Below are 26,611 nucleotides of genomic sequence, written 5' to 3'. Positions count from 1 at the left end.
GGGTGAAACCTGTCCATGACCCCCGGCCCTGGAGCGAGTGACTCATGGCTGGGAGCAGCAGGGGAATAACAGAAGCACAGGGCTTGTCTCCACTGCAGAGTGAATTCAGGCTCTTCCTAAGGTGTTGCCCCAACCTCTGTCCTGTCCACATGCACAACCCTCTCACCTAGCTGGCCTATTCTGGGGTATTGGCTGAAGCCCAGCATGGGTGCAGGCTACCCCACTGGAGTCCTGATAGTCCTCCAGTGCCTTCCCACAGTTCTCCCGGTCTGCCCAGGACAGACAAGTTCTCCTCCAATTCCCTGGGAAGGAATCACGGAGCAGCTCAGCTCACCGCAGGGCTCAGAGCCATGGGATGTGCCCCTAGCAACACATGGAGGAGTGCAGCAGGACTGGTAGCTTGGGTAGGGCTTTGCAGTGGGGAGGTGTGACGGGGTCTGCTTATCCTGCACTAGTCCAGACAGGGTTAAGCCCGTGGTATCGACAGCGGAAGTCCCGCCTCCCTGGCAAGACTGGGCATGCTCCAAGTGCTCTAGTAGTATAAAGGGAGGGAGACCAGCTCATTCTGGGCTGGAGGTTGCAGGGGAAGGACCTGTCTGGGAAGCGCTGGCAGAGAGCTAGCCACAGCCTCTGATTGCACTGGGAATCGAAGCTGTCCACGGCCCACCAGCACCCCGGCGAGTGGAGGAAACCCTAGAGACGACATCTCGTGGGAAATCCCAACACAGACTCTGGTAGGAAGTGACCCAGGGAGGGTGACGGAGTGGTACTTCCCACCTGGGGAAACTCAGCGTTTTGGTAGGATACCCCCTCTCCCCCGCTGACTCAGTGGCAAGCTGCTATGCCATTGTTAGAGCCCTGGGTTGGGGCCTGGTGGAGTTGGGTGGGCCTGGGCCCCCCTACGGGGGCTGCCACACCCCATAAGAGGTGCCCCAATGCTATAGACTCTGGCCGCTAGGCCCCGTGCCAAAGGGCGGCACTATAGACTGTGACAGGCCACTCTGCCCTGACCCTAGGGGCGTGGACCATCACACGAGGCTAACACCTGATTAGGCTAGCCCAGGTGCGTATGCCCAGGTGCCAATCAGTCAAGTTAACTGCAGCGAATACCCACAGAATGGAGAAGCAGGGAGGTTGTTCCTATACAAGTGGCTCCTGGGGAGAGGAAGGTGGGGGTTGGGTTACAGGCCCGGGTGTGTTCCTAGCCAAAGAAGCTGGCATATGGGGAGGCCTCTGTCCCTCCCTTCTGCAGGAAGCCCAGCCCCCAGTGCTTCTGAGCCTGTTGGGGAGGCCATGAGGCGGAGGAGAGGATGAAAGCCCGAGGGTGGGATGGAGTTTTCAGAGCTTTCCTTTCATTTCCTCCTAGCATCTGAGAAATTCACCAGCCACTCACTAGCTCATTTACATGTAAAAATAACCTCTCCATCCCGCACTCCCAAGCCAGGTCACTTGGGTTCCATGGGTTGCAACGCTGGCAGGGGAAGCCGGCGTTTCTGGCAGCTTAGGGATGACTGACCTCCTGCCTCGGCGTCAGAGTCCGCTGAGGTTGGCCAAAGATAGGATTGAGTCCTTCCCCTCTGGCTCTTCGCTGCCTGGGCCTCTAGATCCCGGTGCTGCTGCTTCTCAGTTCAGGGCCCAGCTGGCACTCTGGTGCCATGCTGCAGTGGACCCACGTGAAACAGCCCCGCCTGGGGAATTGCTCCGGAGCACACGTCTTGGGGAGGTCTGGCAGCTGGGCCTGGGGATGCAGAGCTGGTGGAGTTGTTGCTTCCACAGTGGCTATGTGGCCTGCCCAACTCCAGCTGGTGATGCCACAGTATCTGCCTTCTTTCCAGCATGCCTGCAAGGCGTGGAACGGGGTGGGGGAGGAGCTTCTATTTGCTGCAGCTCCTGGGATCCTACTTCATTCCCCATCCTGCAGCCCTTGCACTGTGGGATGGCCTGGGTGGGGCAGGGAGCCCTTTACCTTGAGGTCAGGGCTCCAGTCTGTCCTGACTCAGTAGTGCCAGAGGTGTTACCATCCAGCAGCCCCATGTGAAATGAGTAGAGGGTCCAGTCACATTGGCTCCTTGTTGGCCAGTGAGCGAGTGGGCAGTGGAGACTGCTCTCCCCTTGGGGGCGCAGGGGGAGCTGCATGGGCAGTGAGAGGCCCAGGACCGGCACCAGCGCACCAAGCAGGTGCCTGGGGCGGCCAATGAAGAGGGGGGTGGCACGGCCGGCCGTTCGGCGGTGGGGCCGTCACTCCCTCTGGGAGCGAAGGACCTGCTACCGAATTGCCGCAGTAGAATGAAGCGGCGGTAGAGCTGCCGCGCCGATTGCGGCTTGTGTGTGCTTGGGGTGGCAAAAACGCTAGAGCCGGCCCTGGGGAGGCCTACCCTGCTGCTGCCCTGGCAGGACCTGTTCTGTGGATACACGCTGCCTGGTTCTTTACACCACTGCTAAAGGCCCTTGAAAATTGTAAATAAAACAGCATGAGATGGACCCCAGCTCTTGGTGGCTGTGGTGGGAGACCTGCTGGTTTGGGGGGTGCATGTCCCCATGCTACCATGTGCTCAGGTGCATGCGGGCTCAGTGCTGGGGATGGGGTGGGCCCTGCTGTATGGGGGTGCCTGGCTCTTACTTGAATGGGGGTGCTTGGGGGAGAACTGACTCCATCAACAGAGGGTGAGGGGCTCCCATTGCTTTATTATGAGGGAGGGAGGAGTCTAGACCTGCTAGGGAAATGGGGCCCATCTCCCTAACAAATCAGCGTGACCCCACCCCATCTCCCTTAGGGAGCAGCTTCCCCTCATGGGGGATAGGAATTGCCTTGTCACTCTGAGATTCAGCCCTGCCTATGTCATTCCCCTAGTTAGATGGGGGCTGAATATAGGAAGCCGGGGGGCTGATGGTGCCCCATACTGGGGCGGGGTTAGGATTGGTTGAATGACCTCACTTGTACATTTGCAGACTTGCTCTTTTCTTTTTCTTTTTTTAAGGTGTAACCTAATTTCCAGACTGTTCAAGATTGGTGTTTTTGGAGACCGTTCATAAAAGTCACCACTGGATTTTTCCAGTTTTAACTCCAGTTTAACAAAGTCCCCCCAGCAATTTCCTTACATTTTTTTAAAATGTAAGACGTGTTCAGTGTCAGGATCTCAAGGACCTCGCAGGCTGCGGTCCCCAGTCCGCCCCACCGCCAGTCTGTGTGTTCCCACTCCCCACAGAATCCACCCCTTCCCCTGGGGTAGTACCCTGCCTGGGGCTTATCCCTATCTATCCTGGGACCATGCAGAGTTAGGAACAGAGCCCGGTGTGAAAGTGGAAACTGCTTTTAATCGTTAAATAAATCCATCAAGAACGACCCAAAGCTAGTCCAAGGCACCAGTCCCCACCATGACCAACCAATTAAAGCAAATGGGGAGTTTCTAAGCCAAGCTGGTTTTGGATTACAATGAGCCTAAGAAGGTTAAGAAAATGCCCCAGAAGCGAGAGCAGCTCACGGTCTGAAGCTCCCAGCATTCAGACGCCTTGTCTGATCCCCCTCAAACGATCCAGGAAAAGCCTGCCCTGGCACATAGTTGGGTTAGTGGGAGGGAAGCTGGCAGGGGATCGGAGTTGGTTTAGAACAGGCAGCTTGTTTCAGGGCTAATCCCGGGGAAGATCCCGTAGTCAGAAGGGATCCTCACGGGGTTAACTGCTGCTGTTCCAGTTGGTTTAAAAAGATTAAAAATGCCTGTGGACGTTCTCCCCCTGCCAGCCTGGCACTAGAGGGTGCTGGGCTGCTGCCCTTCAGACCCAAATTATGCCTCCCCTCCCTGTGCCCGGAGTGGTGGTAGGGGAGCTGCACTGCTGCCCTTTGTGCCCTGAAGGGGTCCCATCTCCCTGCATCCCAGCCTGGCAACTGGGGCACTGTGCCGCTGTGGGTGCTGTTATGCCCAACCCTGGGATGGCACCAGGCTCTGGAGGCTCTCTGCCCCATCCCACCCAGTGTTCCCATAACTGGCCTTGTCTACTCTAGCCAGTCCTTGCTGCAGGGCCAGTGCTGCCCCCTGGTGGGGTCACTGCTGGGAGCACTGGTACTGAGGGCGTCGTTGGGCATCTCAACCTGCTCTACCAGCGTTAGATCACGCGGCGGTTATATCCCCCACGCCCTGCCGACACCGGCACTCGTTGGAGGAGCTGTACCCAGACTAGACCCACAGGGCGGGGCTGTAAGGAAAAGGCTGGCGTTGCCCATTGAAGGCTCTCTCAACCCATGCCCGGCTTGGGTGGGCAGGTCCCGATGACCCTCTGTTGGGGAGCTGCGGGAGGCGGGGCTGACTGACTGGCTGGAGTGGGGCTCGGGCAGGAGACCCTGGGCTGACACTCCTTGCAATGTGCAGTGGTGGCAGGTGCTGATAGTGGGGATGGGGTCAATGGTACAAGGGTGGAGCATGACCAAGGCGGGTGGGCTGGGTTCCAGGCTCCACCCAGCAGGTGGTGCAGGAAAACGCGGCTCCTACACTCCCTCCTGGAGCTCTGTCTGAGATGGGAGGAGCCTGCAGCCTGCACAGGACAAGCCAGAGCAGAGAAGCTGAGGCCACTAGATCTTCCCGGAGATGTTCCCCACGTGTCCCCATCCAAGAGGCTGGGAGGGAGGGGGCATGGCTCTGGGACTCTATGTGGGTGCTCCTGCCTGCCTATGTCCTGGGGAAGTTGCTTGGTTGTATATGTACAGATTCTTTGGCCCCCTCCCTGGCTGCACGCCTCCTTGCCCTGCGGCCCCCCTCTACCACACCTCACAGTGCTTGCCGGGGTTCATGGGCGAGCCCACCGGGCACTTAAAGTGCTCGACGAAATCCCTGGAGTTGCTGAGGGTGCCGATGACCCGGAACTTGTCTGGACTGTGTGGATCGGTGACCAGCCCCTCGTGCGAGCTTTCCGGTGTGCGCACAGAGCACCACACCTGTGCAAGGGACACAACAAGGACCAGGATTAGGGAGGCACAGCCCAACGCCCAGCCTCGCTCCTGCACCCTCTTCTCAGCTAGTTTCCTGCCTTGGGCACCAGGGTTCAAGGCTGCCCTACACTGAGACAGGGAGTGAACCTCCCAGGGCAGCAGCAACCCCAAGGCTGCCCTGGTGGGGAGGTGGTGAATGGAGCTAGGGGAAGATGGAGTGCTAGCTGGGAGTGGGCCTGACCCTTGGTATGGCTCGGCTAGGCCAGGATGTTCCCATCTGACTTCACTGAGGAGCTCATTTGGTTCTCTTCTCTTGGGTCTCACTACTACAGGCTTGGGCCTTTAAAAACCATGGCCCGTTGTTCCCAAACTGGAACAGCAGGGAGCTGTAGGTTAGACCTGAGGGGCACTGGCAGAGCTGTTGGGGGATTGGGGGGGCATGGAGGGGAGAGTCCACAACTGGAATAGCAGGGGACTGCAGGTCAGCAGCCGTGAGGGACATCAGCAGAGCTGTGTGTGGGGAAGCCCAGGACTGGAGTAGCAGGGGGCTGCAGGCTGAGATGGAGGGGCATCAGCAGAGAAGCTGTTTTCCCATCCCAGAGCCGTACCTGTGCAAATCCTACGAAGAAGAGCTGGTTGTTGGTGAGCCCCACGGCAGGCAGGTGCTTCTCCTCTCCATTCTTCTGCAGCCAGGCTTTGTAGGCCTGCAGGGAACCAAGAAAGCATGCCGGGAAACAGCAGCAAACATAAAGTGATGCTCCCCTCAGAATCAGGGGGGGCGGTGGGAATTGAGCCCTGGCCTTAGGATCTGCTGCCCGTCCCCCGCCTGAGGGGCGGGCTCGTTGGGTTACTCACGTTATATGCTGTCTTCAGGCCCCCGTTGTCTGCAATGTTCTCGCCCAGGGTCTGCTTGCCGTTGACGTGCTCTCCGTTCACCATGTACTTGCTGTACTGTTCCATCATGCACTCGGTCCGGTTCTTAAAGGCCTCCAGGGAGGAGTTCTGCCACCAGGGACGCAGATTCCCCTCCTTGTCGTATTCTCGACCTGGAAGACAACCCGGTGCATGATAAATGGCCGGAGGAGGTGCTACCGGCAGCGACAGTTCTATCACCTGCACCTGGCTCTGGTGCCTTTTCCTCAAGCGGCCCGCTAGGGAGCTGAGCCACGCCCCCCAGCACAGTCTCAGTTCCATCCCGAGTGGCCCCCAGCATGAAGGATGTTGCAAGCAGCCCAAAGGCTAAGGTAACTTACAAGAGTCCATGTGATGGCTCAACAGGGGATCTTAAGCCTGCTGCCCATGAGTGGGGGTGTCTGGCAGGGGAGGGGCTGCTGAAATGGAGAGGGACATGAAAAGGGAAAGATCAGAGGCACAGACCAGTCAAGCTCAGGGTGGGGATGGAGCACCTGCTCTATGGGCGTCAGGAATCCTCCCTACCCATGGTGCCTCTGGGAGTGAGCAACAGGGAAAGGACAGGATCATCTCCCAGGATCTTCTGTGGCCAGGATGGTGGCTGTGCAGCCTTGGAGACTGACGGCCTCCTCTCTCCAGCAGGAGCTGCCTGGGCAGCAGCCGTATGAACCTTCCTCGACCTGCTGGGACCCCTCTAGAAGAGCAGCTCATACTTCATGGCCTGCTCGGTCCTCGGCTTCTTCAGTTGCTAACAATGGGGTCAGTTGGCGCTGGTTGGGCTGGTGGCTTTTCTGTCTGGCAGGAACTGTCCAGGATCCCAGCTCGCTTCACCTCGGCCACCAAAGAGTCCCGGATGACTTGCTCTTTCCCTGCCACCCAGGGCTGGTTATGACCCAGCAGCCTTGAGGTGAAAGTCTCCATGCCCGTTCTGAGCCCGCAGGCCCCCTACCCTGATGGTGGTGCTCTGTACCCCTGTAGGTATGGGAACTCCACCTGCTTCTCCACCAGACCCCCAGGGAGCGTGTCTTGGCATGGAGACTCCAATCACCCCAAAGCTGCTTTTGGGTTCCACCATTGGCCGTGGCCTAGCAACACTACACAGCATGCAGAGCGAGGATGCAAACAAAACAAACACGAGTCCAGCTGGAGAAGGGGGAAGATCCCCCCCATAGCCACAAGGAGCAGTGTGGAGGGGGGGGAACAGGGAATCGCCAGCCACTAGCCATGGCTCGAGATGCAGAGACATGGGTCCTCACCAAGCAGATGGAGCAGAAGCGAAAGCTGCACAGAGAAGCCTGGGGAGATGCCTGCAGGTGTCACCTGGGGAGACAGGAGGACAAACAAAATGGGGAAGAGAGCCAGCCAAAGGGAAAGGACATCTTGAGGGCTGTGAAGAAGCTAACGTGGGCAAGAGGTGTTGGCCATGCTGCAAGAAAATGACATGGCGAAGCACAGGATGGAATGGCTGGCAAGGCCACTAGTGGCCCAGAGGAGAGCGATGTCGGGAGCCTTTGCAGGACATGTACAGGACAGAGGTGCTGGGCAGCTCCATGGTGCAGAGGACAGGATGAGGCTGCGATGAAGAGGAGCTGGGAGCACTGTGCCGAGGGGGAGGGGGAGGGGGATAGCGTCACCTCTCTATCCAGTATAAGGACTGTTTGGTTATGGTGTCCCTGAACGAAGTGTCCTTTCCAATAGTGGCCCTGGTGCATTCTTGGAATGGCAGGGTGTGCACGTGAGACCAGGGAGCCGAGAGGGGAGCCTGACAGGCCAGTTGGGTCCTACCTTGGTCATCGAATGCGTGCGTGAGCTCGTGTCCCATCACTACTCCGATGCCACCAAAGTTGAGGGCCCTGGGTGAAGCCAAGAAGAAACCCTCGTTTATTGTCTAAGTCCTTACCATGGTCTGTATCCCGGTGGTATTGGAGCCTCCCTGATCGCTGCTCATGCAGCACAGTGAGTCAGCCCCATGCTGCGTTCCCAGTGCTCCCTGGTGCCCTTTCGATGAGCAGTCGATGCAGAGTGGGGGCCTGGATGCCCAATGGAGGTGAGACTCCCCTGACCGAAGCACGTGTCTAGCTAGGAAACCTGCGCAGGATGACTGCCCGTAACAATGCATTGCACTAGCAGGGCAGGCTTGGAGTAGATCCTTACCTAGAGTCCATTAGCGTCACTATTGGGCAAAGCATAAACTCTGCCAAGCCAAGGACTGCAATGCCAGCTTGCTGGGAGCCAAAGGTTGGCACCCAATGGGCATAAAATGGATCTGCCTTCAGCTGCCCTCATTGTTAACACGAAAGGCTGGCCTGTGGGGAAGGCTGCCAGTCCTAGCAATGGGCCAGGCCCTGCAGCTAGAGCAGTGGAGCACCATGGGTCAACCAGTGGCCACCCTGCTGGGATGGTGACCCTTGCCCGTCCTCTTCCACAGCACTGGTGCTAAGGCCACCCCCTTCTCTGACTCCCCCTAGGGGAAGGGCTGATGCAGGTCCTGCCCTCTCTTGAGGGTGAGAAGGGCAGTGAGCAGGCAGAGACGCTCATGATGCTGGACCAAGTGTCTTCCTGTGACTGCTTGCTCCACCCCGAGCCCACAGCTGCCATGGGCCAGGCTGCTTCCTAAGGGCCCGAGGGAATCGCTGAGGGCAGCAGTGAGTGCCAACCCCACTGGGATCCCAGGGCAGGAAGCTCCTCTCTATTCAGGGGAGGGTTTGGGACGGCAGGGATTGGGGAATCCTCCATTAGTGCTTGGATGGCAGCAGCTCAGCCCCAGAGTGTCTCTGCCTTGGAAGCTCCACTCCTTGCTCCCAGGACCAAGTGCTGCCCCCGTGTGAGAGAGGGGGTTGCCCAGATCTGAGTATACCCAGGGATCTACACCTGCCAGTGGGTCTCCTGCCCTATCTTTCCCCAGTCGCTTCCTGCCACCCACACAGGCATGACCCGGCGAGAGCCCAGAGCATCGGACGCACTTGGGGTGGTTGCGGGCGTAGAAAGGAGCTTGCAGGATCCCAGCTGGAAAGACGATCCCGTTCTTGGTGGGCAGGTAATAGGCGTTGACGGTCTGCGGGGTCATGCTCCACCTAGGGCGGGTCCGACGTGTTAGGCAGCATCTCCCCCTGCACCTGCCACCAAAAGCCCAGGGCAGGCCCCAGCAGGAGGAGCAGCCCGCCATACAGGGGAAGCTCCTCTCCAAACCCAGTATTAAGAGCCTGGCCAGAAACACTCAGCTGAAGTGCTGGGAGCTGGCTGAGCCTCGCACCTTTGTAGCAGTCTCTCAGCCACATGAGAGCTGAAGTCTGTCCCAGGGACAGACTTTGGGGTCTGTCCCCTTTCTTTGGGGTCTTGGCTGGTCTTTTTTTATTACAGAGGGGGCAGGCGGCTGCCGGTGTGTATCTGATACAGCCAGAGCCAGGCGGGCCCTGGTGTGTGCCCGCGTTGTGGGCGTGTGTGTTTGTGAAAGGATGCACGGCTGCGTCGGTGCCAAGAGTGGGGTTGCCTGGGGGAGAGTCTTCCAAGGGGACTGTTCAAGCCAAATGCTTCTCAAGTGAGCTGGGAGTCCCCACCTTGGAGGGAAGGAGCAACCTGCAGCTGCCTTCTTCCTTTTCCTAAAGGTGCAGCCTGTGGAGACTACATCTCCCAGCATGCAGTGTAGCCAGCCAGTAGGTTCCAGCTAAAGCATTGCATGCTGGGACTGGTAGTGTCCACAGGCTGCACCGCCACCGGGAAGTGAGGGAGGCAGCAGAATGAGGCAGGATCTGCCTTTACCCTCTCTAGCAGGAGAGTGACAGCACCAGCCATGCCCCAAAACTCGCCCCCAGGCCTCCCGGTCATGCACTCTTCATATGGGGCCCTGACTTGACCTTCCACCCTGCTCCCTGCCGCCATGGGTGGGAAGGTGCCCGTGCTGCAGCGGCTCCTTACTGGTCCCGGTTCGGGGGTTTCCGCAGCTGGTCGGCCATGACCTTGGCAGAGAAATTGTAGAAGTTCAGCATGTTCTGGAAAAAGGAGTCTTCGGAGACTTCATACTGCGAAAGAAACACAAGGGGCTGAGATGGGCTAGGGCCGCACCCCTCCACCCTGCAGGCTGAGTACGGGGTGGGTGGGGGTCTGAGACGGGCTAGGGCGTGCCCTCCCTCCCCCCCCCCCCAACCCCACAGGCAGTGAAGGGGTGAGATGGGGGTAGATAGATCACTCTTGGCACTCAGTTATTATAGCAATGAGAGCCTGGATCCCATCCCCACTGCACAGCCGCACCAGTGGGCCCAGATACCTTGGGTGGGACATGCAGGCTGGACGCCGGGCAAAATCTCACCCACCCCAATCGGACCCTTGGTTCACTGGATCCCTGCCATGTGCCTGGCACAAGCAGCTGGGAGCTACTGGCCTTGCAATCCCAGGGCCACTCTTGGCCCAGGCCCTAAGCTCAAGGGCGACCTACCCCATCGTAGACGTCGTCTAGCTCCTTGTTATCGAGGATGAAGTCCGGGAAGCCGATCATGTCGTAAATGGCATCTGCCTGTGGAAAGAAGGGCGAGGCCAGCGGCTGAGATCATAGCGGGGTGAGCAGAGGGAGAGACCTAGGAGCTCCCCGTGTATAGCCCTGGCAGCTCCAGGAGTAGTGTGCGCGGGTCACACAGGAGCAAGCGTTGCTACTCCGGGGCGCACGGGGCTGGGGTTCCCTGCCAGGGAGCTAGCGGGCCTTCATAGAATCAGGGTTGGAAGGGACCTCAGGAGGTCATCTAGTCCAACCCCCTGCTCAAAGCAGGACCAATTCCCAACTAAATCATCCCAGCCAGGGCTGTGTCAAGCCTGACCTTAAAAACCTCTAAGGAAGGAGATTCCACCACCTCCCTAGGTAACCCATTCCAGTGCTTCACCACCCTCCTAGTGACATTTTTTCCCCTAAAATCCAACCTAAACCTCCCCCACTGCAACTTGAGACCATTACTCCTTGTTCTGTCATCAGGTACCACTGAGAACAGTCTAGATCCATCCTCTTTGGAACCCCCTTTCAGGTAGTTGAAAGCAGCTATCAAATCCCCCCTCATTCTTCTCTTCTGGAGACTAAGCAATCCCAGTTCCCTCAGCCTCTCCTCATAAGTCATGTGCTCCAGCCCCCTAATCATTTATGTTGCCCTCCGTTGGACTCTTTCCAATGTTTCCACATCCTCCTTGTAGTGTGGGGCCCAAAACTGGACACAGTACTCCAGATGAGGCCTCACCAATGTCGAATAGAGGGGAATGCTCATGTCCCTTGATCTGCTGGCAATGCCCCTACTTATACAGCCCCAAATGCCGTTAACAGTGTGCCCTTGTTGCCAAGAAGGCTGACTCACATCCAGCTTCTCGTCCACTGTAACCCCTCCGTCCTTTTCTGCAGAACTGCTGCCTACCCATTCGGTCCCTAGTCTGTAACAGTGAATGGGATTCTTCCATCCTAAGTGCAGGACTCTGCACTTGTCCTTGTTGAACCTCATCAGGTTTCTTTTGGCCCAATCCTCTAAAGTCTACATGGCTGAGATTCCCACTCCCAGGACGCCCATGTCCCAGAGACCGGGGATGCCCCTGCCTTATGGCTCATGTAGGGGGAGTGCGCAGTGCCAACAGTTGCAGGGGGCATTGCCTGGGGAGGGGCTATTTGGAGTCAGCTCTGACATAGTCTCCCCTCTAACTCAGGGCAGGAGTTGGGCTGGCCCCCCTCCCGCTGGGGTCACCTTCTCCTTAGCGGCCTGTCTCGTCGTCTGGTCCATCCAGTCAAGCTGGTCCAGGGATTCCTCAAAGGCCGTCCGGATCTCGCTGATCATCTCCTCTGCCTATGGTGGAGCGGGAGAGTCAGTTCCTCCGACACGGCCAGCCTGCACCACCCGCTTCCCCTGGAGACTCACGCAGCACTAGCCCTGCCTCCCAACCCGACCCCCTCTGTGGGGACTGCCCTGCTCCTCGCACGATCCCCAGAGCGGAGTGGTTAGAACAGGAGGGCACGTGCAGCCAGGCTGCACTCCCCTTGCCTGGGTGACTGGTGGGGCAGGGAATTCCCTTCTCTCTGGTCTGCGGACCCCTGCCCTTTGCTGCCCAGAGGCACCTCGAGCTGGGGCGCTCACCGCTGGTGAACTGAAGGGCTGCAAAAGAATTGGGGAGGAGTAGGAAATAGGGGAAGATTAGAGAAATTGGGATCTGCAGAGGAATCGGAGGGCGGGCTGCAAGAGAACTGGTGTAGGGAAGTTTGGGGGGCAGTGGGGAGATAAGGGGGGCTGCTGGTGTGAGGGAGGCCAGAGGGCTCGGGGCAGGGCAGGGCAACTCACAATCTCCTTGCTGTCTCTGTCGAAGGTGGCTTTCACGAACAAGGAGCCTAGGGCGAAGCCCAGCGTGTCGTCGGTGTTGGAGATGCAGGTTTGCCAGCGAGGGGTGCAGGACTCCAGAGAGAGAGAGCGAGACAGACCGCGTGAGACCTGAGGAGTCCCTGTGTCTTTGCTGGCCATGCTGTGGGGCAGGGGCCTGGGCCAAGCTCACACCCTGACGCAGGAGGACACAATTTCTGGCCTCCCAAGGCCCCAAGTGCTGCTGCAGAGGGAGAGGGCTCCCTCCTCTCTGCTCTCCATGGCCTGCCCATCACTTCGTCGAGGGGCCCTGGGGCTCAGACCTAAACCCAGGTACATTCCTTTGCCTTGTCTCCTTCCAAGGCAGACGGGCCTTCATCCGGATGGGGAACCCCTCCTGATCTCTGCCTGCCCCCTCTCAGGCTCTGCCAGGCCATCCTGGGGTGTTGGGGGGACACACACGTTCAGGGGCTCAGTCCTGACCCTTTCCCTGCCTGCAGCCTCCTGTTGGCTGGTCCCCGCGCAGGCTGCTGGGCCAAAGGGCTGAGCTGCTCCCCGCCACGAGGATCCCCTAAGCTGAGGCCTGTCGGCATCTCTAGGGGATGCCGGTTGCATTGCCTTACGCTGCCCTGAGTTCCACCCCTCCTGCTGTGCCGCACTTCCCTCCCCCGCCCCAGAGCCCCCATGCGTTTCACTAACCCTGCCATCACCGCCCGGCTGTCCCAGCTCAGCCCCGTTACCCAGCATCCCCGGCTCGCAGCCAGCAGGACGCTCTCTGACTCGAGCCAGGGCTGGAGACGGTGTGGTGCACAGGCATCTTCCCCTTAGCAGCCTCCACTCACATCAGTGCCTCCTTATCCCATGCCCCGGACAGGCCAGGTTGTGGCTGCCTGGATGACGATCCTCTGGGATTTCCCTGGGGCGTATAAGGGCACCCCCATGTGCATAGAGAAAGGGGCCTAGGGGCTGATGCCAGTGGCTTGGCCCGGGGTGCCCTATGCAGCAGCCCCTCACCTTCTTGGTACCATAGAGGGTCTCCAGCAGCTTCTCCTGGGCCGTCTCGAATCGCTGGTCCAGGCTTGAGGCAGTTTTCTGAACCAGGTTCCAGATCATGTAATTGTTCAAAATGCTGCAAACGACAGAGCCACGCTGACTCCCCGAGACCCCAACCCTGAGGGGCCCCACCATGAGACATGCCCCCCATTCCCACCCACTCACCCCACCCCCAATTGGCATGGCCCTGAGACCCACCCCCATGTCCCAACAGGCACTGCCCTGAACAGATACTCCCTCACCCCCAATGGACATGGCCCCTGCTTCCCAATGGGTGTTGCAAGGCGACCCCCGATGTCGCTTCACTGGTGCCCGCCAGCCCCTCAGACACAGAGGGCCCTGAAGCCCCTCCCTCCAGCCGGGGCTCTTACCTTCTGTCCGTGCTGTTGATGAGCTCGGAGACCTGCTGCAGGTACTCACGGCCGAACACCACCACGGGCTCGGCCTCGCTCAGCTCCAGCGGGGCCAGGGCATAGGCCATGTAATCCAGCCAGTCGATGGCGGGGGCCAGAGCCTGCCGAGACATGGGGCCGTGAGGGGGAGTGCTGTTCCTCCCCGGCTCCCGAGGGTGGGTTCCCTGGCTCTGGGTAACTGGGGCTCCAGGCAGGGCCACCTCCCTGAGAGGGAACCCCATCTCACAAGGCAGCCAGGGCAGGTGGCTGGGTTTCACTGGGGTGGGGGGAGGGTGCTTGTCCCTGGAGAAACACCTCAGGTTCACTTCAGCCCCCAGTCACTTAGACTTGCTGCCTGAATCTCTGCCTCACTCCCAGCCCCCCGATCCTCTCCCATCCCTGCCCTGCACCTCCGCCTCACTCTGATCCCCCATCCCTGGCCCCTGCCTGAGCCTCCTGAGAGACCTCCCTTCCCACTAGCCAGGACTGCATCTCTCCCTGTTGCTATGGTGACTGGTTGCTTGGTGACCATCGCATGATGACTAAGGCTGGCTGTTCTGTATTGCCAGGAACTTCAAAACTGGGGTGAGGGTCCTGGCATCCCCTTCCCCAGCACAACAGCATTCAGGGCTGAGATAGCAGGGGCTGCGGGTCGGGGTTGAGGGGCACTGTGTGTGTGGAGCCCAGAGGTGGGACAGCAGGGCACTGCGGATCAGGACTGGGTGTGTGGGGACCCCAGAGCTGGGATAGCTGCTGCTGCCCCTCAGTATCGAGGGCACCCTGAGCTGGGTGTGGGGAGTTCAGAACTGGGATAGCAGGGCACAGTGAAGCGGGACTGAGGGGCAGTGGCAGGGGCGGACCCCAGTGGGGTAACAGAGCAGGTGCAGTGGGACTGAGGGGCAGTGGCAGAGCGGGGGGAGGGGACCTCAGTGGGGTAACAGGGCAAGGTGCAGCGGGACGCAGGGGCAGTGACAGAGCTGGGGGGGGACCTCCAGTGGGGTAACAGGGCACGGTGCAGCAGGACTGAGGGGCAGAGCTGGGGTGGGGATCCCAGTGGGGTAATGGGGCATGGTGCAGTGGGATGCAGAGGCAGAGCGGGGGGGGGTGACCCCAGTGGGGTAACAAGGCACGGTGCAGCAGGACTGAGGGGCAGTGGCAGAGCTGGGGGGGGACCCCAGAGGTGGGTAACAAGGCACGGTGCAGCGGGACTGAGGGGCAGAGGCAGAGCTGGGGGGGGATCCCAGAGGTGGGTAACAGGGTACAGTACAGCGGGACTGAGGGGCGGGGCAGAGCTGGGTGGGGACCCCAGAGGTGGGTAGCAGGGCACGGTGCAGCGGGACTGAGGGGCAGGGGCAGAGCTCGGGGGGGGGACCCCATAGGTGGGTAGCAGGGCACAGTGCAGCGGGACTGAGGGGCAGGGGCAGAGTGGGGGGGGACTCTCCCCCAGAAGCTCTTGTTCTGCCTGCCTTCGGGGATTGCGCCGCTGGCCCCAGGCAGTGAGTGCCGCCGGGCAGGGGGCCCCCTGTTTCTGCGCCTGGGGGATGGTGGAGGCAGCTCCGCATTGGCTCCTGGCTGCTTAGGATGCTGGTCAGCCAGGCCTCCGGCATCAATGACACTCAGACAGCTGAGCAGCGACCCGGCTGGAATCCTAATGAAACCCGGGTGGGGGGATGGACAGGGAAGAGGCCTGGAGTGTGTGGGGGAAAGCAGCCAGCCAGCCAGGGGCTCCCGCGGAAGCAGAAGGGGCACAGAAAGGGGCTACCGTCTCCCCATGTGCCCTGGGTTGGGCCCTCACACTCTGACCAGGCAGCTCGGAAATGTAACAAAGGACTCGGATCAATTGAATTCCTCTCTCTGTTTTCATTCTGAATTTTTCTCCCAGCTGCTCCAGGCCACGGTGGGACCCGCCCAGCAAATGGGAGCCTCCCGCTACTGATTTCCCCCCCCCCCCCCCCCACCTGCCAGAGGATAGAGCCCAGCCCTGCCCATGCACGCAGGAGCACCATGCTGGTTCCTTCCCCTGCCCCCAGCAGCACCATGCTCGTCCTCTCCCCGAGCAGCACCGGGCTGGCCCCTTCCCCAGGACCCACCTGCAGCTCTGCAATGCTCATCTTGTGATAGATCTTCTCATCATCCCGCCTCTCGTCCTGGGGGACGGTGATATTGGCCAGCAGGGTCTCGAACTCCAGTACCTGCTCCATCTGCTCCTGGGTGGAGACCTTCTCCCCACCCAGCAGCATCCCCAGTTCCACCATATAGTCCAGGTAAGCAGCCAGCACCTGTCACTCAAGTGAGAGGCAGGGGGGTTAGTCACCTAGGAAGGGGCAACCCTACACAATTGGCCATGGGCCGTGGGGGTGTTCAGCTCCCTCAGATCCTGTGCTCTTAAATCCCCAAACCTCCCCCCACCAGGCTGTCCTGCCAACTGGGTCCCAGCACAGGCTCCAATCCAGGGTCCTAGCACTCGGGGGGCGGGGGGGGGGGCCTTTCCTTCAGCCCCTTGTGATTTGGGGTCAGGCACATTCCACCCGCTGGGCTGGATCTGCGTCAGGAGCACAGGAAGGTGTGGGGCCTACCCAGGTGTTGGGGTGGGAATGTGCATTTCAGAGCACAAAGGCCTCTTGGGTTATCTCCGAGATGGGGCACACATTGGGGAGGGTTCTGAAAAGAGCCAGGAGACTGGTTAGAAGATGAGAGAACCTGCCTGATAGTGAGAGACTCAAGGAGCTCCACCCTATTTAGCTTAACAAAGAGAAGGCTACGATCAGGCTGAAAGTACCTATGGGAGGACCAAATATTTGACGATGGGCTCGTCGGGCTGGCAGAGAAAGGGCAGTGGCTGGGAGGTGAAGCTAGACCAGTGCAGACCGGAAGTCAGGCGTGAACTGGGTGGGGCCTGCTCTGTGGAAGGGATGGTGTGCACGGGCTGCCCCCACCCAGCCCCCTACCTTCTCATTGGCTGTCTTGTTCAGGTAGTAATCCCGGGAGGGGAGGAAAAGGCCTGACTGATCCACCTAAAGACGGAGAACAAATGAGCCTGGATCACATAGCCACAGCCACTGCTCCGTCGCACAAAGCCCCCTGCCCTGCCACCACACCCAGTCACGGCTATTCCCGAGACCCAGTGGGGGTGGAGGAACTGGGGCAACCCCAGCCCTCAAAAGTAGACCAGGGCCATCAAATCTGACCTGTGGAGAATCCCCAAGCGGCATTCACATCCCCAGCAGCGAGAGGCTGAGGTGCCTTCCTGCGGTCCTTGGCACCGTTTTAAGCCCAGGTATGTGATGTGGCCCCAAAACAGTTCCTGTCCCCACTGAACCCCTCCCAGTGTGTCCCCAGGTGGGAGGGGGCAGGCAGAGGGCTGGGTGTCTGAACTGGGTCATTTAAGGCCAGAGTCAGAAATGCCCAGCCATGATAGCCTGGTGCTCGCTCTGGCCTTGGCTAGGTTTCTTTATGGGCCCTTCTCCCCCACGCCTGGCTGGCTCTTCCACCCCCGTTTTGCGGTGACGATGTTTCCAAGCTAGGGGCAATGGGAAGGGTTTGCTTTAGGCCCATTGCATGCTGGGAGCTCAGTGTGAGGTTCTGGCACAGGGCCCCCTCCCCGGTCCTCACAGGGGCAGGGGCGCTGGGCTACCTGAATGACATTGCTGTTGGAACTCTTGGAGTCGGCGCCCACATAGACCGTGAAAAAGGGGGCGGCCCGGTAGGTCCCCGACACCATCTTCAGAACCTCCATGAAGTTGCTCTGGTTCCAGGGCCCGGTAATATTCCACCCGCCAATCTGCAGGAACGCAGGGATTTGAGCTTGTCCCTCTCTGGGTCACCAAATTCCCCTGGCTTTAATCTTCCACCTTCACACCCAGCACAGAAGAGACCCTCTACACCCTGCCTGTGATCCAGGCACTATACCCCAGCTCTAGGGGGCTGTGCTGCTGCGGGGTGCTGCTGGTGTGCTCCCATGTGCTGCTGGTGTGCTCCCATGTGTCCCCAGCCCAGCACTAGGAGGTGCTGCTGGGCGTGCTTCCCTCCAAGCTCTGCCTGTGCCCCGCCCCCATGCACACCAGCCATTACTGTGCCTGGGGGAGCTGCTCTGTACACCCTGCCTGTGCTCCCAGCCCAGCACTAGGGGGCACTGTGCTTCCCACTACGCCTGGCATGTGCTCCGTGCGCACCACCCCTGCCTAGCAGAAGGGGGCGCTGTGCTTCGAATGTGAAGCTGCCGCATTACCCCAGGCACAGAAGCGCCCTGGTGGCCTGTCCCCTTCAGAGAGGGGCGATTCTCACATCACTTACACGATGGGCAATATAACAAATGGGGTGTGGGGGAGGCAGGAATCACAGCCCTGGAAATAGGGCTCAGCCCGGCCAGTGCAAACTCCCACCCCTACTAGTGAGCCGCACCCCTGCCTGGAGGGACCCCTGCCAGGGAAGAGAGCAGCTTGGCACACGGCTCCTCTGCTGGCGCTGTTCAGTCGTAACAGGGATGTGAACGCTCTGTGTCTGGCAGCCTGGGCTGAGACCCGGCAACTCCATTCCCCTGGGCCCACATGGGAATGGCATTGGGCCAGGCAAAGGCTCCCAGAGCTCAGTCCTTCTCCAGGATGGTCTCCCCGTGGAGAGACTTTTCCCCTGCAGAGAGGCGAGTACGCTGAGCAGCCTCCCTCCCCGAGCTGGGCTCCCGCCCAGACCTCACCTTGGTCCGGTTCTTCCCACCCCCACCCCTCCCCTGGCACCCACCTTCTCAATCAGGTCCATCAGTGGCTGGGAGCCCAGCTCCCCGATTTTCTGCTCCTTCAGGCAGGACAGGTAGTAGCGCTGGGTCTTCCTCTCCGCCTCGCTGCTGGAGTTGAAGGAGGCGTTCTCTGTGGAGTGGATAACAAGATGGATTCAGTCATTTTCTCCCTTACAGGGGGGCTCTGGCACATGGAGGGACCTTGGAGACTGGCCCTGGTTTCCTAGAACTTTGTGCCTGTGACCACACCCTGTGACCATGCCTTAGGCCTGGGTCCCATCTCACCCTCCTACTGGAGCCCCCTGTATCGCCATGTAGTCTCATGTGGGTTAGGTTCCCCCAGGTTATTTGGCATGATCCCCACCGGTGATGGCACCAGGGAACTGTCCCCTGCACTGCCCAAGGGTCTGCCCAGGTGCATCTGGCATGCTACCGTGTGCCCCTGGCCAGTGCCAGTGCAGGACAAACTGCCGGCTGGTTTGCCACCGTGTGCCCCTGGCCAGTGCTGGCACGGGACAGACTGACGGCTGGTGTGCCACTGTGTGCACCCCGGCCAGTGCTGGCACGGGACAGACTGACGGCTGGCGTGCCACCGTGTGCACCCCGGCCAGTGCCGGCACGGGACAGACTGCCAACTGGCGTGCCACTGTCTGCCCTGGCCAGTGCTGGCGCAGGACAGACTGCCGGCTGGTTTGCCATTGGGTGCCCCTGGCCAGTGCTGATGTGGGACACTGCTGGCCAGTGTGCCCTCTCTGAGGCAGAGAGACCATGGAAGCTGATGCAGGATACAGAGCTCAGTCTGCCCTGTGCTATTTCCAAGAAGCTGTAACCTAGCCATATATGCCAGCAGCTGAATGCCCACATAGGTTATCGCCCCCCCACCCCCGTCACCAGCACCAGCCAGGCTGGGCCTACTGGCCAATGGAGCCAATCCAGGAGACTCGTCAGCCTCTGCTGAGGGGCCTGTCTGGCTGTGTCTGGAATGTCTCCTAACCCCACCCAGCGTGTGTGTGGGGAGCCCCTGCATCCCTGACCGTATGGGCATTCTCCCCTTCCAGGGCAGGCCCTGGGAAGCCGATCCCTGACCACCTAGGTCTCTCCCTGGTCCATACAGCCCACCAGGCGCCCTCCTCCAATGCCGCCCTCCCCGATTCTCTGTGCCCGTGTGCAAGGAGGCACCCAGCACAGGGCTACACCCACCTAAGAGGTGTTTCATGATGGCCTGGTTCTGGTCCCAGATGCTGTTGAAGGTGCTCCACTTGGAGCGCCCATCGGGCAGCGGGTTCCGCTTTATCCACCCCCCGCAGGAGTACTGGTAGAAGTTCTCACAAGGATTAGTCTCCCGGTCCAGGGCCTCCAAGATCTTACTGGCCACGGTGATGCAGGCTTCTGTGAGGCACGTGCTGTGGGAAGGGTCTGAGTGGCAGAGATGCAGTCATTAGGGCCCGGGGCCAACAAGTGGGGAAACTGAGGCACAGAGCGGCAGGGCCTTGCAGCAAGTCGGTGGTAGAGCTGAGAACAGAGCCCAGGAGCCCTGCCTCCCAACCCTGTAGTTGACCACTCCTGCATTGGTGCCCGTGAGAGGGGGCACGGGGAGTGTGATTGCTGTCACAGGAGGTGGCCCCCACGGTCCTCAGGGGATGGGTGACCAAGTCCTGCAGCCGCACCCTTCTTCAGCTGAGGCCACGTGGTCCCTTAGAATATTTAATATTTACTTCCTGCCGGACAGTCCCAGGAGAATCTCCTCCCCGTATTTCCCCCGCTCTCCGGCAGCGCCTCCTGTTCCCCAGGGTAATTCCAGCCCAGGGGAGCCTCCCCGCACACCACAGAGCCTTTTGCAGCTCCCTGGGGCAGGCCTTTCCTCTAGTGAGTAGCGCCAGCATTTCAGCCTGTTCCGGATGAGGAGCTGGAGCTGCAGGGAGATGGGCTGGGGGGGGGGGGCCGTAGTGAAGGTGTGAGCGCCCCACCCTCTCCCTACCTTTGCTGTACTGGACGCCCAGCGCAATCAGAGAGCCCAGCAGCAGCAGAGCCGTGACGAGGCAGATGGCACAGAGCGCCAGCTCCAGCTGGGTCCGTGAACCCAGGCGGCTCAGCAAGGGAGGGGGACCTTTCCTGAACCCCACCTGGGAGGGAAAAAGAGAGGGAGATTTGGGGGGGGGAGAGGGAACAGACGGGGACAGCGTATTAAGGGGCACCTGATGGATTAAACCCAAACACACAATCAGAACTAGCCACAAATCCGCCTTGCAGGGGGACCTTGAGGGCCTCCCCCTTGGCAGTACCACTCCACCCTTCCCTCATGGTAGCCCTGCCTGAGACCCTCCCCCCATGGCAGTGCCCCCCTGGGCTGCCCTATTGCCTGTGGGAGTGAAGAGATGCTGTGACCCCTCCCCAGCACTGAGCGCCAGTGTACAGTAATTCTGTTGGGAGCAGGCCCCATCCAGCACTGCCAACGGATCCTGCCCGTGGCTGGACTTGGATGGCACCTCCTGGAGGGTGGGAGGGAAGAGCAGGGGGCAGGCACTGTCAGAGTTCCCCCTTCTGGCCACAATCCATATGACCTGGCTGGGAGAGGAAGAACCAGTGGGAAAAACTGGATCTGGCCCCCTGGGAGATCCCACAAGGACTGCCCACCCTTACAGCTACGTTCCTGGGAGCCAGGGCCTGGCACTGGGGCCCATCCATGTGGAAAGAGAAGCCTCCCAAAGGGCTTGCGGGGAGGTTAATCGTCTCTAAAAACTGCCACCCAGGTCCATGCAAGTCAATGTGAGAGGCAGTCCCGGCCCAGGAGAGACCGGCGGGTTGTAGGGCAGGACTAAGGGGCAGCGGCAGAGTTGTGTGTGGAGAGCCCAGGACCGGAACAGTGTGGGGAAGAGAGGACACAGAGCAGGGCAGAGAGGCATTGGCAGAGCCACGGGTGTGTGGCTTTTGGGAAAAGGTGGCAAAATCAGCTTTAGTTCCCATTGGAAACGGCCCCTTTCCCTCCTTTTTCCCCTCTCCCGTCCAGTGCTCGGTAACTCGCCTGGGCAATGAAATTATCTTGCCCCAGAGATTCCAGAGACAGCTTTTATTAATAGCTCTGCTGCTGAACACGAGCTGGCGGGGCTCCCATGGGAACCCAGAAAGGCCCAGAAGCCGGGCCGTGTCCTCCCTCGCAGTGCATTGGCCCTGGCCGCTAAGAAGCCGCGCCCTGTCCTGGTCTAAAAGAGGCCCCAGGTCCGCGCACGTTCCAGGAGTGTAATCCTACCTCCACGCTATCAGGAGAGGCGCTTCCATCCCCAGCCGCATCCACCCCCTCGTCATCCTGCAAAGTAGCTCGTTTGTAATCAGACATCTGCACAGAGAGAGAAAGCAGACTAGGAATGACATCGCAGAGGGCTGTGCCAGGATCTGCAGGGGGCTCTGGGCCCAGCTGACCCACAGCCAGGATCCGCAGGGGGCACAGGGCCCAGCTGACCCAGAGCCAAGATCCTGCAGGGGGCGCTGGGCCCATTGACACCGAGGCAGAGCTGAGGGGCCATGGAGCTGTCAACAGCAGGACAATTTCGGCTCCCTCAGGTTGGAGTGCTCCATTTCTATGGCCTCTCCTGGCTGGTGTACCACAGTGGGACTTGCCTGCCTTCCCGTTACGTAAAACCCTGATCCTGCGCTCAGGGAGCCTGCATCATTGCCAGGGAGGACCAAGGGGCTCCTTGCAGGCAGGGCGCAGGTCCTGGTGATGCCAACCAAGAGTGGGCAAATGCATCTCCCTCCGCCCGCAACTTTACACGGTCACGTTCCTTCCCTGCCTGGCCCCCGAACGACTCCAGTGCAGGACCAAGCGCTGCCAGGCTTGTGCTGCGGAGAAGGGGAAGCTCTTGCCCCCTCCTGGCACCAGCAGTTGCCCCCGAGCAACGTACGTCCCTTCGCCCTCTGCGGGTTGCCATGGCTGCCTCTGCAGAAGCCGCTCTGACATCAGCATTCCTGACAGGTGTCAGATTGCCTCACGGAGACAGTCCTTGGTTCCCAGGCAACCTGCAGCTTCATTTCCTAGCAATGCCACTGCCTCCTCTCTGCACAGCGCTGGGACTTGCTACGCAGATGTGGTCAGTCTCTGCAACATCTGGAACGGGCGGCCTTGGCAGGCTGGCGCCAGCAGCCTGGATGGAGCTCAGAAGGGGAACTCACCTCAGTGTAGCAGCCATATCTGCCCAGCCCAATGGGCTTCCACTGACCTCAGAGAGACATTCTCTTGGGTGAGAGGAGCCTCCCCAGTCCAGCCCCTTCCCCTTCGCATCCAGCCCAGCCCCCTCACATCCAGCTCCCTCTGCCCGCCCTGTTCCCTCCCGCTCCTCAGTGCAGCTCTCCCATTTATCTTGGTGCCCCATAACTCAGGCATCATCCTCGATCCTGAGCTTTCCTTTCTGATGATGCCATGCAGCTCCCCCTAACGCCAGGCTGAGGTGGGAGATGAGGGGATAGCCAAGGAAGGCAGCACCGTGCCCCCGAAAGCCAAGCGAGGGTAGTGAGAGATGGGCCACAGCCAAATCGTGGAGGGCAGTAGCCCTGCAGCCCCTAACGCAGTGGTTTTCAAACGTTGTGTATGGGTCACTCCTTTCACACCGCAAGCCTCTGAGTGTGACCCTCCCTTAGAAATTAAAAACGGCGGGGGGGGGGTAATTTAATTTAATCGGGGCTCAGGGCTGTCGGCCCCACAGAGCTGACAGCTTGTGACCCCCATATAACCACCTTGTGGCCCCCTGCAGGGTCACAACCCCAATTTGAGAACCCCTGCCCTAAAGCTACTCTGTGCTGCAGAGAGATGGGGGCCGGGATAAAGCCAGTGCAATATGCTAGTAGGAAGCAAGGCTTGTGTCTAGACTGGGTTACAAAGCTGCGATGACAGCAGTGTTAGCTAACCCGTTTTAGTGTAGACAGGACGCCTTGCTTTCCAGGTGTCCCTGCCCCTCCAGTTGCCTAGCATGCTTGCAAAGGCTGGTGTGGACCCTCGCCACACTTTTGTTCCAGCCTACGAACATTCAGTCTTTCTACCAGGTCGATCCCTCAAGTGACTGGTAATCAAAGTAAAAAAAAGACTAGACTAGGGAACCTGCCTTTTCAATCACCCCTGCCTTGTCTACACTAGACTTTCAACGGTGTTAGGGTTTGTCTACACTGCGGGGAGCTATAGGGGCATAGCTACAGTGCATCCTACTGCGGCAGGAGGAGTTTTCCATCACTGTCCGAACACCACTTCCCTAAGCAATGGTAGCTAGGTCGAGCTAGCCACGTCTACACTGGGGCAGAGGGCGGCAAGCCAAATTCCAAGTGTAGATCAGGCCTTACTCAGAAAGTGCTAATGCAGCTTTGAGCCCAGTCCAGACAAGGCCTCACGCCTGAAGCTTCATTTACATTAGAAATGAAGGCTGTGAACAAGATGACTTTGCTGGGCAGGGGCATGGGCCCCTCAGCTGGTTAGCTGGACATTTCATTGGGACTTCTTTGGCATTGCCCATGCTAGAGGGCCTCGTAGGTGAGGGTTTGAGCAGCTGGGGACTTGGCCCTTGGGGAGGGGGTTTGGGATTGTGTGCTAAGCACATAAGCCGGCTGATTTTGCTAATTGACCAACAGTGAAATAGTTAATGATAGTTATATTGAAACTGTCATTAGGTTTCAGGGTTAACACCGTTGAGCTGAATGGGGACAGTTCGCCCCTCTCAGCTCCTGTTTGAGGCTGTCTGCAGACTCAGGCCAACACTGCCATGTCGCTTATACTTGGCTCCCGTTTTCAAGGTTTCCTTCACAGCGGTGAGGCTAGAAAGGGAGTTTGGGAAAAATCAAAGCTAATACTGGGGAGCCCAGTTTCACAGTGAGGGGTGGCTCGGGCAGCGGCCGGAGCATGAGCACCGGGCTCGGGTCACAAAGGCTCAAGAGGCAGCGCGCTCCGCTAGCCACCGAGTGCTGGGGTTTGCACAAAAAAAGCTGCCAGCTCAGGAAACAGGCACGAGTCTGTTCGGAAAAAAAACCTTTGGCAGAAACTCCCCGGCTGGGGAAGGATTCCTGGGAGCCGCTGGCATCTGTGAAAATGTCTCAGCTTCCTGCTGGCAGCCTCGTCTGAGCCAGGGAATCCCCCCACCCACCCCTCCAGCTCAGGGAGACCCTGCGCCTGGGAAAGCACAGCTCCCTACGACGGAGACCTGCCCCTCTCTGCCAAACAACGACCCAACAACCTGCCCAGCAGGAAGACGGGCAGCTCAGCTGTGCCTGGAACACTGGCTCCTCCTGCCCACAACGTGGTGCAACTGGCTCTGGTAACCACCTGGCCACGCAGGCCTCTGCGGGGCAGCCCAGGCCCCACACACCCCATCACAGGCCTTCTCCTTTTCAAGGCCCTCTCCTGATGCAGTGAGACCCTCCAGGTGTGCGCTGTCATGGCAATACAGACCCCAGGAATCCTCCCAGCCTCCAGTTGCATTGCCCTTGGCCCTGGCATTCCCTACACTGGCCGCCAGGGACATCTCCCCGTGCCTCTGGAGACCCAAGCGATGTACGAGGAGAGGAGGGAGGTCATCCATGAGTAGAGGCGCCGTTCTGGGCTACAGGTGACCATGCTGCAGCTGGGTCTCTGGTGCTCAGAGTCCAAGAGAGGTTCCCTGGTAAGTGGCCTTTGGAGCAAGAAACACCAACCCCCTCCCTGCAGCCGGATTGTTTCCAACCAGGTCACTGGGCCTGACTGTGAACTGCCCCCCATGGGACTGGGTGCTAGGATGTGCCAAACCCCAGCTCTGCTGCCCAGAGATCCTGGCTTCTGACATCTCCAAGCATCACCATGGAGAAGCTTGAGCCCTCAGCAGTGATGAGCAAGTGACGGTTCCAAAGACCAGAGCACGGCAGGATGAGGCCAGGAGAGCAGGCAAGGCAGAGCCCCAGGGTACTCAGGGAGTGGGGTTGGGCTGGGTCACCAGATCAGGGTGAGTAGGGCGGGGCCGAGCTGCAGGATCCAGGCATTTGGAGAGGGGGCAGCAGAGCCCCCAGCTCCTCAGGCGAGTGGGTGGGGACCAGCCCCAGGTCTGGGCACTCAGAAGTGGGGTGGCTGAGGTGCAGGACTCTCAGCTCTCAGGGTGTCGGGCAGGGCTGAGCCATAGGATCTAGGCAGCAGGGCGGGGCCAAGCAGCACTGCAGGCCCTAGGTTCAGCCCTGACTTCTCTGCCACCCCTGCGGCACCCTGCAAAGGGGTTGGCTGGCCCCGGACCTAACATCCTGCTAGGGGATGGGGGCAGCCCTGACCTCTGTGGTCACGAGGTGCCCTTTCCCCCCGGTACCCCCAGCCATTGGAGGGCACCTCCAGGGCTTTACTCTAACCCCTCATGGAACAGGAGACATGAACTCCCAGCCTCCTCCCTAGGGCCCTGGGTGGGCTGAGTTCCTTCTCTAGGGAGCCCACATTGTGCTGGGACTCTGGGGGAGGCTGCAGAGGGGGGCCGAGACCACGTGGCTGGCTCCCATTCATCCCCTCTGGCCCCATGGGCTCAGTCTCAGGGAAGGGTTATACCCCCCCCCCCAGCATGGTATCGCAGAGCTCCAGAGACACCTGGCACCCCTGCACAGGACACCCAGCGCTCCCCAGGGCCCCGGCACCCCCCTCTCCCGTGCTCTGGGGCAGGGGAGCAGGAGACAGCGAGTTTCAAGGGTCCCTGTGGAGCCCCTCAGCTGCCATAGTCTTGCCTGGCGTGGGGGTCGCCGGGGTGTGGAGGGAGCCAGGGCCTTGGCCTGGCTCCCACTCCGGGGTTGTCCAGCGCCAGGCGCCCCGGGCTGCAGCCCCCGGCCGAGCCCCCCAGCCCGGCTACTCACGTTGTTGCTGAGATCCTGGAGAGCTACGTTCATCCTGGACATCATGGGGCTCCCGGCACGGCCCCCGCCGCCTAGCTCCGCTCCCAGCCAGGGGCGAGCGGGGCTGCAGCCGCCGCGCCGGCCCCGGGGCTGGCCATGGTGCTCGGGGGCTCGGACCCGGCGGCCCCCTCCCCTGCCAGGAGCCGCGCGGCTCAGGGCAGCTCCCGGAGCCGCAAGGGCGCAGCGGAGGCCCCGGCTGCGGGGGCCGGCGGGGCGAGGGGCAGGCGGCTCCCCGCGCTCCGAGTGGGGACCGTCACTGGGGCGAAACAGCGGGTGTGTCCATCAGGGCGGGCGGGCGGCATGGGCTGCGACCGGGGGGCGGCGGCGGCGGGACGCCCGGGGCCCCGGAGCCCGATGGCGAAGGTCAGCGGGGATGGAGGCGCCGCCGGCTCCGCGGGACTCGCAAACAGCCTGGCCACGG

The 26,611-nt window shown here is 60.3% G+C and overlaps 1 protein-coding gene across 2 annotated transcripts; it reads right to left on the bottom strand.

Annotated features, from left to right (window-relative positions):
* Positions 1–3,295: 3,295 nt before the first annotated feature.
* ECE2 (endothelin converting enzyme 2) lies at positions 3,296–26,611 on the bottom strand. Of its 2 annotated transcripts, none has more exons than XM_034781961.1 (19): positions 26,152–26,607; positions 21,569–21,655; positions 20,300–20,444; positions 19,522–19,737; positions 18,327–18,451; positions 17,224–17,370; positions 16,538–16,603; positions 15,680–15,868; positions 13,569–13,711; positions 13,159–13,273; positions 12,130–12,240; positions 11,542–11,640; positions 10,266–10,343; positions 9,749–9,852; positions 8,797–8,907; positions 7,619–7,686; positions 5,777–5,967; positions 5,530–5,625; positions 3,296–4,927 (listed from the first exon to the last, which is right to left on the bottom strand). In XM_034781961.1, the coding sequence occupies exons 1-19, from the start codon at positions 26,194–26,196 to the stop codon at positions 4,751–4,753; spliced, it is 2,313 nt and encodes a 770-aa protein (XP_034637852.1). In that variant the 5' UTR covers positions 26,197–26,607; the 3' UTR covers positions 3,296–4,750. The 2 variants fall into 2 exon arrangements, 1 of the variants encoding a protein (XP_034637852.1); XR_004647165.1 differs by lacking the exon at positions 3,296–4,927 and adding an exon at positions 7,090–7,153 and having other exon boundaries at positions 5,603–5,625; positions 26,152–26,611.

The sequence above is a fragment of the Trachemys scripta genome, chromosome 9 (assembly GCF_013100865.1).
Source record: "Trachemys scripta elegans isolate TJP31775 chromosome 9, CAS_Tse_1.0, whole genome shotgun sequence".
In the NCBI taxonomy this organism is placed as follows: domain Eukaryota; kingdom Metazoa; phylum Chordata; order Testudines; family Emydidae; genus Trachemys; species Trachemys scripta.
Note: the sequence above shows the minus strand (reverse complement) of the source record. Positions and strands in the feature narration are given on the sequence as shown.